The 17536-nt window shown below is 41.0% G+C and overlaps 2 protein-coding genes across 4 annotated transcripts in view; one reads left to right on the forward strand and one right to left on the reverse strand.

Annotated features, from left to right (window-relative positions):
- The window catches only part of LOC109414950 (metastasis-associated protein MTA1), a 286844-nt gene extending 282824 nt beyond the window's left edge, over nt 1-4020 (forward strand). Inside the window, exons 12-13 of the mRNA XM_029860424.2 lie at nt 2380-2495; nt 2572-4020. Coding sequence (XP_029716284.1) covers nt 2380-2495; nt 2572-3001 — 546 coding nt within the window. The 3' untranslated portion in view covers nt 3002-4020. The remainder of the gene's footprint in view (nt 1-2379; nt 2496-2571) is intronic.
- Nucleotides 4021-14703: 10683 nt separating this feature from the next.
- Nucleotides 14704-17202, reverse strand: LOC109397201 (traB domain-containing protein). Of its 3 annotated transcripts, none has more exons than XM_019669546.3 (4): nt 17046-17202; nt 16687-16872; nt 16106-16629; nt 14704-15995 (listed from the first exon to the last, which is right to left on the reverse strand). In XM_019669546.3, exons 2-4 carry the CDS (start codon nt 16790-16792, stop codon nt 15063-15065), a joined length of 1563 nt encoding a protein of 520 aa, XP_019525091.3. In that variant the 5' UTR covers nt 16793-16872; nt 17046-17202; the 3' UTR covers nt 14704-15062. The 3 variants fall into 3 exon arrangements, with proteins under 3 accessions (XP_019525091.3, XP_019525099.3, XP_062702827.1); XM_019669554.3 differs by having other exon boundaries at nt 16687-16867; nt 17046-17200; XM_062846843.1 differs by lacking the exon at nt 17046-17202 and having other exon boundaries at nt 16687-16972.
- Between the last annotated feature and the right edge of the window lie 334 nt (nt 17203-17536).

Below are 17536 nucleotides of genomic sequence, written 5' to 3' on the forward strand. Positions count from 1 at the left end.
TCTTCCAAGCATTTCTTCAGAAATTTCTCTAAGGATTCCTCCCGGAATTTCTCAAGAGGTTTCTTAAAAAATGTCTCCTTTAGGAATTTTTCCACGGATTCATCCAAGGATTTCGCTAGTTATTTATCCAGGGAATCCTGGAATTTCTCCAGGGATGCCTCCAGGAAATCCTTCAATTATTCCTTCAGGAATTTCTCCAAGAATTCTTCTACCGGTTTCTACAGGAATTCCTCCAGGTATACTTTCACAAAATACTCCAGAAATATATCCAAGGATTCCGCCAGGAATTTGTCCAGAAGTTCCTCCAATGATTCCTCCAGAAATTTGTCTAGGAATTCTTCCCAGGATTCTTCAAGCAATTTCTTCAGAAATTTCGCCAAGATTCTTCTTATATTTGCTCTAAGGATTCCTCCAGGAATTCATCCAGGGATTCCTCTAGGTATACTTTCAGAAATTCCTCCAGGGTTTCCTTCAGAGTTTACTCCAGGAATTCTTTCAAGGATTGTTTCAGGGTTTGCTCCAGGAATGTTGATGCTGGCGGATTCTGGGGGTTTGGCCTGGCCCTCCAGGCCCCCCTCTAGCTACGCCAATGACAAAAGGGCAGTTTCTACACATCCTACGGAGCGGTATTAACGCCAAAACAGTATGCTTTGCTCTCTTATCTGACGTCGGTGATGAAAATGCCAAATGACGATGGTGATGCACAGTCGAAGGAATAACGCAAGAGCTCACGTGTCTCGTGTCCGTCAGTTGTCAACATCAGTTTTGCAGGGTTGTTGTCCGGCATTTTCACAACATGACCTGCCCGTCGTACCCTTCCAGCTTTTGCGACCTACCGGTGTCGGATAGCAGAGTAAATGAAACAAACGTGTTTCTCTGATTAGTGACACTCTCAAACTGAAATCTTTATTCTACTGATACTGAATACAATGGTGTTAGTGAAATCTAAGAAATGATATACACTGAAACAAACAGTTACTTCGTTGTCACACTAATAATAATAGTGCCCAACATCCGGCCGTAGAGCTTTTGCGTAGAGCAAGCTCGTGGTTCATACTTCACCGTCACACACCATTCTCCAACACGCCACCAGTTTTGTACATGGTGCGGTGCTCTTGGTGCGGGGGTGAATCTTTCTCGACCGTAGGTTCTTGTGGAGCCCATAGCAGGCCCGACCTTAACTGATGATGTGCCTTTTTATATAACGACTATCGTTATTGTCTGCTGTTAATCAGGATCCGAGGTGGACGAAGTCTTCCACCACCTCGAAGGTGTCCCGTCTATCGTAACACTGCTGCCTAGGCATGCTCTATCGTTCGCACTTCCGCCTGCCAGCATGTATTTAATTTTCGACGCGTTCACAATCAGTCAGAACTTTGCTGCTTCATGTTTCAGGCGGGTGTATAGTTCTGCCACCGTTCCAAATGTTCTAGCAATAATATCCATGTCATCCGTCAAACAGACAAATTGATCGGATTTTCAGGGCGATATTGAACAGCAGTCCATGACCTTGTCGCAGCCTCCCGCGAGATTTGAACAAACTATACGCCGTTTTTAACACCATCCATCGTCGCTTTGATCAGTCTAGTAAGATTCCCGGAGACGACGTTCTCGTCCATGATTTTCTATAGTTTTGTGCGGTTGATACGGTGACGATCTCGTCCCGGTCCGTTGTCGAGCGGCTGTCAACGAAGCTGGCTTGATAAATTTTCACAAACTCATTTACTATGCGTGAAGAACGACGGAAGATGATCTGGAACATCACTTTGTAGGCGGCATTCTGACTTGTGATCGCTCCAAAGTTCTCGTACTCCCAACTTGTCACCTTTCTTGTAGATGATATGACCCCTTTATTCCGTTCCTAGCATTCATCTCTTCGCTACCCAGATGCTAAGATCATTCTGGCACCAAACTTCTTCTGCCGCTGAATACCTTCTGCCATCTGTACGTCCGTTGATCAGCCGAAACCGCACCGTCTCGACTTCCATGATTCTCAGCTCAGGTCCCTCACGATCTTCGATCCTCAGCCAGTGTTGATCTCCTCATCGCTTGGTCTCCTCGCTTCACGAACTCCACCAGGGCATCCCTGGGCCCATAACCTGTTGAATACTACGAATCAAAACAGGAAGGCTTGTTCCCCGTTTCGCAGTCACTGACTGATGTCGCTACCAGCTGAGCGCCTCTTTTTTATTCAAACTAGGTACAAACATAGCTATAGTAAAACAGGTTTCCTTTGGGATGTAATAAAGGTCTACAGCCTCATTTTCGGTAGTTTTTCAGTCACTCAAAAACGAGTAGAACTAAAAAAAAACACGGAGAAGAAAGATGTAACATCTTTAAGATGAGGGCGAAGTTCAAATTTCCCCTTTATTATTCCAGATGAATGGTAAACCAAAAATAGCACAAATGGCCCGGACCGGTTCCGGGCGGAAACAGGTCATCAGTTGGATGGACGCTCCCGACGATGTGTACTACCGATCAACCGAAGCTAGCAGGTAAGAAACTAATTCATGACAATCGGCTTAGAGCTCTACCCAATCACATTGTAATGAAATCATCCTTCCCCCTCAGAAAAACCCGCCGCAAGATCCCAATCGTCGAACTACGGCGGTCGGCGCGAAAGCCCTGGCGCCATCTGGTGCCCAAGTATGCGGCCATCATAGCCAGCCTGCTGCCACCGGTTGCCCCCGTGTCGGCGGCAGCAGCGGCTGCGGCCGCCGCCGCCGCTGCAGCAGGCATTCCTCAGCTACCCGCAACGCTTCCACCTCAGCTAACGGCGCAACTGACCGCCGCCACGGGCCAACTTCCGCATCCGGCCGCCGTCGCGGCAGCTAACCTTAATCTCAACTCAACGAACATGGCCGCCCTGGCCAGTGTTCACCCGCTGGCAGCGCAGCTCGTGACGGCCGGCGGCAACAACAATACCGGCAGCACAAACAACAATAGCAGTAGTAGCAATAACAAAGCGAACAGTGATCTTCAGGTTGTAATCCTAGACTGACCCGAACCTCGGAAACATCTGCAACAGAATCAGCAAGCACATTCGGCGGCGGGGCCGCCATCACTACAACAACAGCCGCCACAACAACATCCGCCGCCGCCACCACCACATCCATACACTATGGAAGCACTGCTCAATTAACTCGTAAAACACTGAAACAAACAAACACATTACAACAGCTAGCATGCTCTAATGGTAACTGATGATGATTGATGATGATGAAAGAAATCGTTTTCGTTTTTTTCTTTTCGATTTTATCTTAATTTTAGGACGCGAGGCTGTTGAGCAAGCATGCCTCAAAAAACTATTTAAACTATTACTAAAATTGTAAACTATTGATGCTCTGTGAGACAACAAAAAAAAACAAGTAGTAGCAAAAAGGGAACAAGTATGGAAAAATAAGAAAATTACATGGCAATGTTCGTGCATTGCCAAGAGAAAGAGTGAAACAAAAGAGGTTAAAAAACTAAAACAGTAAGGAACGCGTAGAACAAGCATGCTTGGTGTTGAGAAGAAAACTGAAACAGTGTGGAAGTGTCTGCTCTTGGGTCCCCGGGAGAACAAAACGGTGGATCTTGAGTTTAAATATTTTATTTTTTGTAAAAAGTAATTCAACAAACATCGCTCCCTCGTAATTAAGAGTAACTTCTTAAAATAAATTGTGAAACGAAAGAAAGAATAAACTCAAATAAAAAAAAAATCTTGAATGAACAATGTGAAAACAGTGTGTGACGAAAAAACACAGCAGAAAATTGATAATAAATGCTAAATCCAATTTACTACAAAATTTAGAAGAATACAAACACTAAAGCAAAAACAAAAACAGAAAAAAAACCGAACAGACAGAACAGGAAGACAAAGAGCGAGAGAAAGGCAAGACGGAACACACGCAATGACTGGGTGTTAGAGAAAGAAGGAATATCATTGATTTTTCCACCTCTATTGAAAACAAAACAGAAAAAAGAAACAAAAAGTGAAACCCTCTCTCAAAAATATACAAGCAACTATTGAAAAAATAATTTTTCATATCGCGAAATGCGATGCGATCCTTTTATCTAAAGTGTATGTGATGTATCACTGGATTGAATAATAGCGACTGTAGTGGAAACGGTGTTGGGTATACCTAAATGAAATGCTTGCTTTTTTTCATTGCTGGCTTCGTGGTCGTGCGGCTATTGTTATCAAGCAATTAGTCGCATCGTGTTGAGGAGTGCGGGTTCGATTGCCGCCGCAGCTGTCAGGAAAAGTTTTCTGCTGTGCCACTGGGCGTTGCATGCTGTCCGTCGTGTAGTGTCGTGCTTCCTTCAAAGAGTGATAAGCTCACTGGAAGCTTTGAACGTGTCCGTGTCTTTTAAAATGTTTGATTCCCTGTAGGATTTTATTAATTTTAATTCAGAAATTTGCTTTCTTGCATTCGTTCAAGTGTTTTTTTTTTTCAGGAAGTTCTTTTGGGCAATCCTCCAAGCTTCTTCAAAGATTCCTTCAAAAGTTCACTCAAATGATCACTCCAGGAGCACCTGTTAAGTTTCCACGAGTTTTTTTTAGCTTTTTTTGCAATTCCCCTAGAAATTACTTCTGGGATTTCTCCAGAAGTTCATTCAGACATTTCTTCTGGAATTCTTCAGGAAGTTCCTTCTGGGATTTCTCCAACATTATTCCAAGTGTTATTTTTAGGTTCATTCAGGAGTCTATCTTGCAGGAATCGCAGAAGAAACCCATGGAGGAATTCCACTATTCTTCCAGCCGTCAATCCGACTAGATGATCTTTGTAACCGTTTGGTTACAAGATTGTAGATTTTTGTTTTGTATATGTTGTATGTGTCGTACCCTTCACTTTTGTTGTGTAATAACAGTAGAATATCACAGTAGTGAAAGGGTTCCGTACCGCTGTGAATTCATTGTCTGCTACCAATCTTTTGAATTGGCTGAAGCAATGAGCGGCGAAGAAAAAGGTAGAATGACGGAATTTGGGACTATTAGAGAGAGCGCGGCCATTGCTTAAAACTTGGCTCAGAAAAATCAGCAGTCCGTGCGCTGTAGATCGGATGACTCTCGAGAACCATTTTAGTCGGGTTGCTATCCGACATCCTGATGACGTGACCCGCCCACCGTAGCCTCCCGATTTTCGCGGTATGGACGACGGTTGGTTCTCTCAGCAGCCGATGCAGCTCGTGGTTCATTCGCCTTCTCCAAGTCCCGTCTTCCATCTGCACTCCGTCGTAGATGGTACGCATCACCTTCTGTTCGAAAACTCCAAGGGCGCGTTGGTCCTCTGCACGTAGGGTCCATGTTTCGTGCCCATAGAGGACGACCGGTCTAATCAGCGTTTTGTAGATGGTTAACTTCGTGTTACGGCGAACTTTATTCGATCGTAGAGTTCTGCGGAGTCCAAAGTAAGAACGATTTCCTGCCACAATGCGCCTCTGAATTTCTCTGCTGGTGTCGTTGTCGGCGGTCACCAGTGAGCCCAAGTAAACGAATTCTTCAACCGCCTCGATTTCATCACCGTCGATTTGAATTCGGGGTGGCGGGCGCGGTGATTCCTCCCTGGAGCCCTTTGCCATCATGTACTGTGTCTTCGACACATTAATGACCAATCCGATTCGCCTGGCTTCACTCTTTAGTCGGATGTACGTTTCCGCCATCGTCTCAAATTTACGAGCAATAATATCAATATCATCGGCGAAACCAAGCAGCTGAACGGACTTCGTGAAAATCATCCCACTCGTGTTTATCTCCGCTCTCCTTATTACACCCTCTAAAGCAATGTTGAACAGCAAGCACGAAAGACCATCACCTTGCCGTAACCCTCTGCGAGATTCGAAGGGACTATCAGTTTATCGTATCAATTTATCCGGGAATCCGTATTCGTGCATAATCTGCCATAGCTATTCTCGATCGATTGTATCATACGCCGATTTGAAATCGATGAACAAGTGATGTGTGGGCACGTTGTATTCGCGGCATTTCTGCAACACCTGGCGGATGGCGAACATCTGGTCTGTTGTAGCGCGTTCACCCATAAATCTAGCCTGATATTGCCCCACGAACTCTCTTGCAATCGGTGATAGTCGGCGGCATAAAATTTGAGAGTATCTTGTAGGCAGCGCTCAGTAGTGTGATCGCGCGGTAGTTCCCGCAATCCAACTTGTCGCCCTTTTTGTAGATGGGACACACGATACCTTCCATCCATTCCTCCGGTAATACTTCCTCCTCCCAAATCTTGGTAATGACTCAGTGTAGTGCTCTCACCAGTGTTGCTCCACCGTATTTTAGAAGCTCGCTTGGTAGTTGATCTGCTCCAGCGGCTTTGTTGTTTTTCAACCGGCCAACCTCCTCCTCAATCTCTTGGAGGTCAGGGGCCGGAAGTCTTTCGTCCGGTGCACATACTTCAAGATCTGTTACCACGTCACCTTCGGTACTTGCAACGTCGCCATTGAGGTGCTCATCGTAATGCTGCCGCCACCTCTCGACCACCTCACGCTCGCTCGTGAGAATATTCCCGCGATTATCTCGGCACATGTCGGCTTGTGGCACAAAGCCTCTGCGCGAGCGGTTCAGCTTCTCGTAGAATTTTCGTGTGTCCTTAGCGCGGTACAGCTCTTCCATCGCTTCGCGATCTCGTTCTTCCTGCTGGCGCTTCTTCATCCGGAAGACTGAGTTCTGCCCGTTCCGCGCCTGTCTGTAACGTGTCTCGTTCGCTCTCGTACGGTGTTGCAGGATTCTCGCCCATGCTGCATTCTTCTCGTTTTTCAACTGTTCACATTCGCCGTCGTAGTTGTTTCTGTGATTCGGAGTCGCGAAGCCTAGTGCTGTAGCCGAGGTACTACCTATGGCGAATCGGATGTCCCTCCAGCCATCTTCAAGTGTAGCTGCGCCAAGCTGCTCTTCCGTTGGTAGGGCCACTGCTAACTGCTGCGCGTAGTCTTGAGCCACTTCTACGTTACGAAGTTGCTCGATGTTGAGCCGCGGCGTTCGACTTCGACGCGTGATGATAACTGTCGAAAGTTTTGAGCGCATGCATACAGCGACTAAGTAGTGATCCGAATCTATATTCGCACTGCGGTATGTGCGGACATTGGTTATATCCGAGAAGAATTTACCGTCGATTAGAACGTGGTCGATTTGATTTTCGGTTTGTTGGTCGGGTGATCTCCAGGTGGCTTTGTGGATATCTTTGCGGGGGAAGAAGGTGCTTCGGACTACCATATCACGGGAGGCTGCAAAGTTTACGCATCGCTGGCCGTTATCATTCGATACGGCGTGCAGGCTGTTTCGCCCGATTACCGGTCGGTACATTTCCTTCCTTCCTACCTGCGCATTCATGTCGCCGACAACGATTTTCACATCACGCTGCGAGCAACCATCGTATGTTTGCTCTAACTGCGCATAAAACGCTTCTTTCTCGTCATCAGGTCTCCCTTCGTGTGGGCAGTGGACGTTAATGATGCTGTAGTTGAAGAAACGACCCTTAACTCTCAACATGCACATCCTTGCGTTGATCGGCTGCCACCCAATCACACGTTGTCGCATCTTGCCCAACACTATAAATCCTGTTCCCAGTTCATAGGTGGTGCCACAGCTTTGGTAGAAGGTAGCCGCTCGATGTCCGCTTTTCCACACTTTCTGTCCAGTCCAACAAAGTTCCTGCAACGCCACGATGTCGAAGTTGCGGGGATGTAGTTCGTCGTAGATTATCCTGTCACATCCTGCGAAACCTGTTGAGCAGAGGTGGACACAAACTACGCAGCACAACGGGTCTCCGAAGCGGAACGCGGAACCGGGATTTCGGGAAGAAATAAAACGCTCAAATTTCGCTACTGTACACTTTAATCACGTCTTGACTGGTCAAGCAACACATAACTTCTGATTGCTCTCTCTCTTCTACTCTACTGTTGGCGCTCTTTCCGGCGCCATATTTGCACAACATGCCTACAGTGAGTGCGGTCAACATTGCCACAGTATGCACAATATTGCTACAGTCCAACACTCCTCCTCAATGTTGTACGCATTGTCTCTACTTTAAAATACTTCAGGTATTCTCCTCCTGTTTTACGCGCCCACTACGTAATCGCCCAACCGGCCTGGTCGAACACCACGGTTGCTCCTCCTGGATCGCCTGACTTCTCTCCAGTCGTCATCCGGATCCGAACTCGTCGTCTTCTCCAACGGACTCTCTTCCTCGCTTGAAGTATCCACGTCGTAAAACTCGTCTTCCTCTTCACGCTCGTCAGCTCGTCTCGACTTCTCCGAATACCAGCTCACCTCGCTGACTGGTTTTCCTCGTTCAACAACTTTCTTCTCGCTTGACTTCGGTGGTCGGGATTCCACCTTCTTCACCACCTTCGCCAACTTTAGTCGATACAACTGTCCCGCTTTTTCACCCACGACCACTTTCTTCCCAGATGTGTTGCGGATATCACATCCATTTCTCACAAAGTTCACCGAAAAACCTTTCGACGTTAGTCTATTCACCGACACTAGACCACTCGCCAACGACGAAACGTACAGGACATCGGTTAGTTTCACTTCCACCCGATTCCCGTTTCCATCCTCACCAAACACTATGCCTTCGCCACATCCAGCAGCGGTAACAATTTTTCCGTTCGCCAACACTACACTTGGTCCGCTACTGTTCCTCAACGACTTGAAAAAACTTCTATCACTCGTCATGTGACGACTCGCCCCACTGTCTATGTACCAGCTCTTCTGCTGATCCACCCCAGCCATAAAGCACACACTGGTACTGCTGCCACCAATGCCACCACAGTCTTCGTCGTTCACGTCCCAGCACGGAGGAAGTTAGGCGTTCGACACTGTTAGGCATTTGTTAGATATGTTGCTCATCGAAAATTTCTGGAGAGCATAAATCATAACCCCGAAATTATGCTCAGTGTTCGATTCTTTCGCGCATTGTTGACAGTTGCCTGAACGGCAGTTAAAAAAATAACTTTGTTGATTGCGGCAGCGTTCGTCGGTCGGGAAAATGATAAAAATTGCGCGTTTCAATTAGTTAAAACCGTAACAACCTGGTAAGAACCATTTCAGTCGTTACGTCGTCCGACCCGTCAGCTCCTCGCCGCTGCTACTGGCCAATAAGTCCGGTTCGTTCTCGTCGTACCGTTGCCGGAACCAGTCATCTCCAAAACAGTGTCCGATTCCGTTAAGTTTGGCCTCATCGTGTCGGTGAGTCATTTTAATTTTAATTTGATTTATTTTTCATTTAATTTTTATTTAATTTTGAATAAATTTTAATCAAATTTTAATTAAATTTTCATTAAATTTCAATAAAATTTTAACAACATTTTAATAAAATTTTAATAAAACTTTAATAAAATTATGATAAAATTGTAATAAAATTTAAATAAAATTTTAAAACTTAAAAAAAATCTAATAAATTTTTTATAAAATTTTAATAAAATTTTAAAAAATTTTAATAAAATTTTAACAAATTTTAATAAAATATAAAATAAATAATTTAACTTTAATTTAATTTTAATAAAATTTTAATAAATTTAATTTTAATAAACTTTTAATTAAATTTTAATAAAATTTCAATAAAATTTGAATAAAATTTTAATTTAATTTGAATTCAATTTCAATCCAATTTTAATTAAATTTTAATTAAATGTTGATTAAATGTTAATTAAATGTTAATTAAATTTTAATTTAATTTTAATTTATTTTAATTTAATTTTAATTTAATTTTAATTTAATTTTAATTTAATTTTAATTTAATTTAATTTAATTTTAATTTAATTTTAATTTAATTTTAATTTAATTTTAATTTAATTTTAATTTAATTTTAATTTAATTTTAATTTAATTTTAATTTAATTTTAATTTAATTTTAATTTAATTTTAATTTAATTTTAATTTAATTTTAATTTAATTTTAATTTAATTTTAATTTAATTTTAATTTAATTTTAATTTAATTTTAATTTAATTTTAATTTAATTTTAATTTAATTTTAATTTAATTTTAATTTAATTTTAATTTAATTTTAATTTAATTTTAATTTAATTTTAATTTAATTTTAATTTAATTTTAATTTAATTTTAATTTAATTTTAATTTAATTTTAATTTAATTTTAATTTAATTTTAATTTAATTTTAATTTAATTTTAATTTAATTTTAATTTAATTTTAATTTAATTTTAATTTAATTTTAATTTAATTTTAATTTAATTTTAATTTAATTTTAATTTAATTTTAATTTAATTTTAATTTAATTTTAATTTAATTTTAATTTAATTTTAATTTAATTTTAATTTAATTTTAATTTAATTTTAATTTAATTTTAATTTAATTTTAATTTAATTTTAATTTAATTTTAATTTAATTTTAATTTAATTTTAATTTAATTTTAATTTAATTTTAATTTAATTTTAATTTAATTTTAATTTAATTTTAATTTAATTTTAATTTAATTTTAATTTAATTTTAATTTAATTTTAATTTAATTTTAATTTAATTTTAATTTAATTTTAATTTAATTTTAATTTAATTTTAATTTAATTTTAATTTAATTTTAATTTAATTTTAATTTAATTTTAATTTAATTTTAATTTAATTTTAATTTAATTTTAATTTAATTTTAATTTAATTTTAATTTAATTTTAATTTAATTTTAATTTAATTTTAATTTAATTTTAATTTAATTTGAATTTAATTTTAATTTAATTTTAATTTAATTTTAATTTAATTTTAATTTAATTTTAATTTAATTTTAATTTAATTTTAATTTAATTTTAATTTAATTTTAATTTAATTTTAATTTAATTTTAATTTAATTTTAATTTAATTTTAATTTAATTTTAATTTAATTTTAATTTAATTTTAATTTAATTTTAATTTAATTTTAATTTAATTTTAATTTAATTTTAATTTAATTTTAATTTAATTTTAATTTAATTTTAATTTAATTTTAATTGATTTTAAATTTAATTTTAATTTAATTTTAATTTAATTTTAATTTAATTTTAATTTAATTTTAATTTAATTTTAATTTAATTTTAATTTAATTTTAATTTCATTTTAATTTAATTTTAATTTAATTTTAATTTAATTTTAATTTAATTTTAATTTAATTTTAATTTAATTTTAATTTAATTTTAATTTAATTTTAATTTAATTTTAATTTAATTTTAATTTAATTTTAATTTAATTTTAATTTAATTTTAATTTAATTTTAATTTAATTTTAATTTAATTTTAATTTAATTTTAATTTAATTTTAATTTAATTTTAATTTAATTTTAATTTAATTTTAATTTAATTTTAATTTAATTTTAATTTAATTTTAATTTAATTTTAATTTAATTTTAATTTAATTTTAATTTAATTTTAATTTAATTTTAATTTAATTTTAATTTAATTTTAATTTAATTTTAATTTAATTTAATTCAAATTCAAATTCAAGTTTAAATTAAAGTTAAAATTAAAATTAAAATTAAAGTTAAAATTAAAATTGAAATTGAAACAGGCTCAGCGTTTTTTTTTTTATTGAATTTATTTCGTCCAGCTTTCATTCGAGGCAAGAGTACGGTTGTAGTAGTGAACGTCGACAAAAGTTCACTACTACAATCATACTTCTTGCTCGGATGACAGCTGGAATGAAAGCAAGCAGCATAAAATTTATGCCTAACATTTGTCTAACAGCCCATAGTAAAACATGTCTAACGTTAGTCTAATGTTAGACTAACAAACATGTTTCGAATTTGCAACATGTCTAACAAAAGTGTGTCATATCTGTCTAATTTTAGACTAACATTAGCCAAATGTGAGACAAAAAGTTAGCCTAACATGCTGGCCAGTTAGTCTCACATTAGGCTAATGTTAGGCTAACCCTCCGTACTGGGGTGCTTCGCACTTGGCGGACCACGCACTCTGTCGTTCGGCTTATTCCTTCTTTCTTCGCTCTCTCGTTGCAGCTCCTGCTTCGCCATCAAATACGAACGGCACTCTCGACGCATGTGACCGGGCTTGCCGCAAAAGAAGCAGACTATCGTCGTCGTCGTCGCCCTCGATTGCACTCTACCCACACTTTGCATCTCACTTCGCACTATTTCGCTTTTCATCACCTTCATATCGCTTACCTTGTCGGAACGTTCCCTCCGACGCTCGAACTCGTCCAACAGCTTCGGCTTCACCAGCTGCATCGTGATGTCTGCATCCGCTCTGCTCTCCAACGCCGTAACCAAACCACCATACGAATCGGGCAAGCTGCGCAGGATCATCGCAATCCGCAGCGATTCCTCCAGCTCCTGACCTGCATTCGCCAGACGATCGAACAAATCGTCCAACACCACCAGATGATTTTCCAGATCACCACTTTCCGCGAGATTTACCGAGCACAATCTTTTCAATAACGAGACACGTGATGTCACCGTGTTCTTCTCGTGATAGCCACGCAACTGATCCCAAAAATCTTTTGCACTTTCCGCGTCTTTCACCAGTCCGAACTGGTTGTCGTCTATGCACAACCCAATCGTGGCCCGAGCTTTACGATCATCCTTCGTCCACTGATTGGTCACTACCGTCGGCCTCGCATCACTGATCACGTGCCACAGCTCCTCTCTGGTTAGGAGCATTTCCATTCGGAACTTCCAGATTTGCCAATTCTGGTTGTTCAACCTGGCAAACGCGAATTTGTTCACATCCGCATCCGCCATCTTGTCTTTACAACACACGCACACACCGCTGCAGCAATTACACAAAATTCCACACGCGACGCAAACGAACGAACGAATCACTTTCCCGCAGCGAACCGGAACCTCTCCGTCGGCACTCCTGGGCCCATAACCTGTTGAGCAGAGGTGGACACAAACTACGCAGCACAATGGGTCTCCGAAGCGGAACGCGGAACCGGGATTTCGGGAAGAAATAAAACGCTCAAATTTCGCTACTGTACACTTTAATCACGTCTTGACTGGTCAAGCAACACATAACTTCTGATTGCTCTCTCTCTTCTACTCTACTGTTGGCGCTCTTGCCGGCGCCATATTTGCACAACATGCCCACAGTGAGTGCGGCCAACATTGCCACAGTATGCACAATATTGCTACAGTCCAACAAAACCTAGTGACTTGCAATTCCATGTTCCATGTTTCCAATCGTAGTATCGAGTCGTATTTTCTATGTTATTCGCAATGGGGATTTTTACGGGTGGCTTATTGGGCCTACGCCAACACTCCTGTCTCGCCGGAGGGCCATCGTGCCAGTTCTGTTTAACGTCCCAACCAACACTGGAACGACAACGCTGATAGGGCTACCACCTTGGATCTAGCTGGGCGTGGTGCAGCGTTTCTTACTCAGCCGCTGGATGCCAGAACAGACGCTGTTTGAGCCGCACCTCCTTGGTGAACAAACGCTCGAATCGTACCTCCTCAATCTAGCTGAAGTCAGAAGGACAACAGTGCCCAGGCTGCACTACCAGCTAAGCACACAACTCTTAGCTGACGGTCTTTGTCATCACTTGACCCGTGGAAGCATGAGGTAGGAACTTGTGAGGACCAGAGCTATATTGGACGCTCTCCTTATCGACTCACCGTTTTGCAGCCCTTGAAAAAATCCCGGCAGATACCAATGAAAGAAATATGGCTGGAAACCGTTGGAGAAGTCTGGTATTTATTACATTATTATAGAGATTTTCAGTCCTAGGCGCAGAGGTAGAGATCTCGAAAGAAATTCCTGAAAGGTTTCTCGAGAAATCCTTGAAAGAATCTCGAGAGGAATCTCTTTGGACTGAACTCTGAAAGAATTAAGACAGAAAGTAGTCAGTAAGTGAATACTTGAAGGGCTCCCATGAAGAATCCTGAGATGAATACCGCCAGTAATTCCAGGAGAAATCCTGGAACCAACTCCTACAGTATTCTCAAGAGAATCAAAACTGGAAGGAACCCAAGGAGAATTATCAGAAAGAATAGCTGAATATGTTATCGATAAATCTCAGTGGAAGACCCTCTCCCCATGGATATTCGATGAGAGGACTTAAACCAATAGCACTTTAAGTGCCAGTTTCTTCTCCTTCGCTTGGACCTTAAGCTAGCGGTAAATCTAGAGTCTAGGTAAGTGAAGAAATCGGCCGTAAGTGCTATTATGCTCATTGCGGATACTCCTTTGGTTCAGCATATTACCATTTTCTAAGTCATGCCAAAGTTCAGCTCGCACAGACCCAAATGTAACGCAAGAGTGGGTATGGGAGGTCTCTGCGTTACACTCACACTCACACTCATCATTAGCGTTAGGAATCTAGGAGACCATGGACGATAGGTTAAAAAAATCTTGCAGAAGAACGTTGAAGAGTTAATTTTCTACAGTATTAAAATATAGTTTTTTTTTTCAAGCTTCAAAACGAGTGGAGGTGAGTCGGCCACACGCTACGCAGCGTCAAACAAGCGTTAGACTGGAACCCAGCAGGACATCGCAGCAGAAGCCGACCCAGAGGCTCATGGCGGCGCAGCCTCAACAACGAAATAAAGCAAGTCGACAGAAATTTGACCTGGCCATAGGTCAAGGGGATGACTGGCAGTCGGCCAGGATGGAGACCTTTCAATTCGTCCTTTGCACCACCATGGGTGCCTAGAACTGAAAGTAAGTAAAGTAAACAGTTCAACGAGATGTAAATAGCTTCTTTGGAGAGTTTAAACAACGTTTTTCTAATGGGATGTTTCACACCGAAATTGAAATTCTCTTCTTGGATTAGTTGAATGATTTTTATTAATAAGTATCTAAACATGAAATTTACGTGTTATGCTTCAGAATCAAATCATACAATATTTTGATTTGTGTTTTTTTTCTTAACTGTGCTACGAGCGGAACGATTCGAACCGATCTAACCATGTGCTATTACCATGAATGGGTGTACCTTATCACTGTACAGGTCAAATTTTCGGAAGAGACAACTAGCGTCTGACACGGAAATACTATACCATTACTTCTGTGATAAATTGTCTTTTCAATCGATGTGAAAAAAAAAAAATGTTCCAAAAATCAACCCCTCTCTAGTGGAAAAAAGAAGGTTCTCAAAAGTCTTCGAGAACTAGGATATAAACAACCGATCATAACCACTTGCTTAGCCGCGGTCGCACGAACCGGAACACCCCATAGGCGCACAGACCCAGCGTGCCGTACTTGAGCACAAACTTGGCCGCCCGGTGGCTGAAGCTGGCCGGTGGAATGGTCAAGATTGAGGCAATCGCCGAACTCTCCACTTTGCCCCACTGTTTCACAATTCCGGCGGCGTGCCCTATTCCGACGACTCCGACCACGTTCACCGGTCGCACCGTTCCGTTGGGAAGTTCCTGTCGAAGGGCGGCCAACTGCAGCGAGTGGCACAGGTAGAGGTCACGTTCCTCGACGAAAACCCGCCCGAAAGCAGGGAACTCCCCGGCCATCTCCAGCATGATCTCCTCCAGGAGATCCTTCTGCTTGCACTGCTCCACCTCTTCCGCGGTGATGTCGTCGTCCATGATTAGGAGCTTTGGAATCAGCTTCACTGTTTGCCACAGCGAAAGACCTCGTAGGGCCCTCTGCAAAGTAATGTTGATCTGTCGATCGCCCAGCTGGATCAGACAATCTGGAATGCGAGAGGCTTCGTCCACGGCCCGGCGGAATTCACCTCCGGGAGCCATGCCTAGCTTCTTGGTGATTTTGGCGCTCATGTTTAGCAGGAGAATATAGAAAAGCCCATTGATGGTACCGTTGGTTTTGACGATGCTCTGGATTTTGGCCAGGTTGATGTCCTTGGCTTCCTCCAAGAGGGCTTTCTCGTCGTATTTTAGGATGTGAACACGCGATGGACACAACTCGAGCATGACCACGTTGGGCTGAACGTTGCGCATCACCAAGGAGACGTCGTTTTGAGAACTCTCGCTAAAGTGGGCCGTTCCCACCAGGTAGACCTTGCTGCCGTGGGGCGTGGTAAGGAGTGTCACTGTATCCGGTAGGTTCTTGTCGAATTCCTCCAAACTGCTATAGATCTTGATGGCGTCCTGGTATTAGAAGAGAAAGAGAATTTCAGATGAATATAACGACGTTCGTAGCCCATCTGAATAAAAAGTAGTACCTAATCGAGCTTCGAGTTACTAGCTTGTTGACCTACCTTCTGACTTTGGCTGTGTCCCGGTTCCGTCGGTTGGTCGTCATCCGCCGGCAGCAGCGATACATTGTGCGTAGTGTCCTTGGAATCCTTGGCGGTCAGACTGTCATCCCCACCGCCTCCGGTCGCTCCACTGACGGGCGATGGCTTCGGAGCCGTAACGCTCGAACTGCTCCCAGTCGTCACTGGGTCACCACCATTGGTGGTGGTGGTAATGCTTACCTCCTCGTCGCTCATCAACAGCCCGGATCCAGTCTCATCCGAGCTGGACACGAACGAAAGCGTGGAGCTCCCATTGGCGGATCCGACTCCACTCATGTCCAAACTGACCGTGCTCAGTGTGCTGTCCAAGGTTTCGTTGTTCAGAGATTTGGAAGGGCTTTTCTGCGGCGGTCCTGCGTTGTTCATGTTGTTGTTCTTCAGACTGTCCAGCAGCAACCGGGAAGACTCACGAGCATCTGGATTCTTTCGCTGATTGGGATTCATAAGGTCGTTCCACTCTTTTGAAATGTTCACGTTTTCAATATCTGAAAAATAATATTTACTTAAATTGATAGTAGATGACGCAGCGCTTAGGTGTTTACCTGATTCCGTCAGCGAGAAATCCAACTGTTCTGGACTGAGCGACGAGTTGATGGTGTCGTCTAGGGCACTGTTGTACTCAGAGGCGGAACTAATCGGGGAGGACATTTTCTACGTACTTTCACTTTTTCTAGAGCCCTTCCGATGGTGATCCGTTTTACTGTTTCCAATTCCGAATAAAGTCTACTCTGAAACCGAGGGAAAATCCCATTACATCTCTTTTCACGACTGATTTCACAAGTTTCATCAGCTTAATTACAAAAAAATGGGAAACATTCCACGTAACTGACACTTTCAAAACAACTCGCTCCGGAAGGAAAACACAAAAACAAAAAAGATTTTTTCATCGGTGAATACTCACGATTTTCTGATGGCATTCACCGAATTTCAATTCCTTTTGGCTGAACAAACCTTCCGTTCAAATTTGCTAATAATTTGCAGTTAAACAGTTGCAATAAAACGAGTGTAAAAAATAAAAATTGTATATTTTTCGCGCAACAACAACAAATCGTTTTGGTTTTTCGTCCCTCGATCTGTCATTTTTGTCGAGGCGTCGCGACGCCTTTCAAAAGAAAAAAAAAACATAAACTTGATGCAGGGGTGTGCAAGAACGACATCTACAGCGGGAGGTGCTTAATGTCGTTTTCGTTTTTGCGGTGGTGCTACACCGGTGCAGCACTTTTGCACCGAAAATGTTCGTTTTTGATTTTCGTGCTGCACCGGTGTAGCACTTTTTCTGCACCGCCCAAGATAGTGCAGCACTCAGAAAATCGGGAGTGTAGCAGGTGTACATCGCGTCAACCAATCAGCGTTTGCAAAATTGTAAATATTTTGGTTTTTATTCACACACAC

The sequence above is a fragment of the Aedes albopictus genome, chromosome 1 (genome assembly GCF_035046485.1).
Source record: "Aedes albopictus strain Foshan chromosome 1, AalbF5, whole genome shotgun sequence".
NCBI classification, from domain to species: domain Eukaryota; kingdom Metazoa; phylum Arthropoda; class Insecta; order Diptera; family Culicidae; genus Aedes; species Aedes albopictus.

Coding starts and splice junctions, on each gene's coding strand:
- LOC109397201 (XM_019669546.3), bottom strand. CDS start 16,792: ATGTCCTCCCCGATTAGTTCCGCCTCTGAGTACAACAGTGCCCTAGAC. Junction 16,630..16,686: donor TTTCTCGCTGACGGAATCAG/GTAAACACCTAA, acceptor ATTATTTTTCAG/ATATTGAAAACGTGAACATT. Junction 15,996..16,105: donor GACACAGCCAAAGTCAGAAG/GTAGGTCAACAA, acceptor TTCTAATACCAG/GACGCCATCAAGATCTATAG.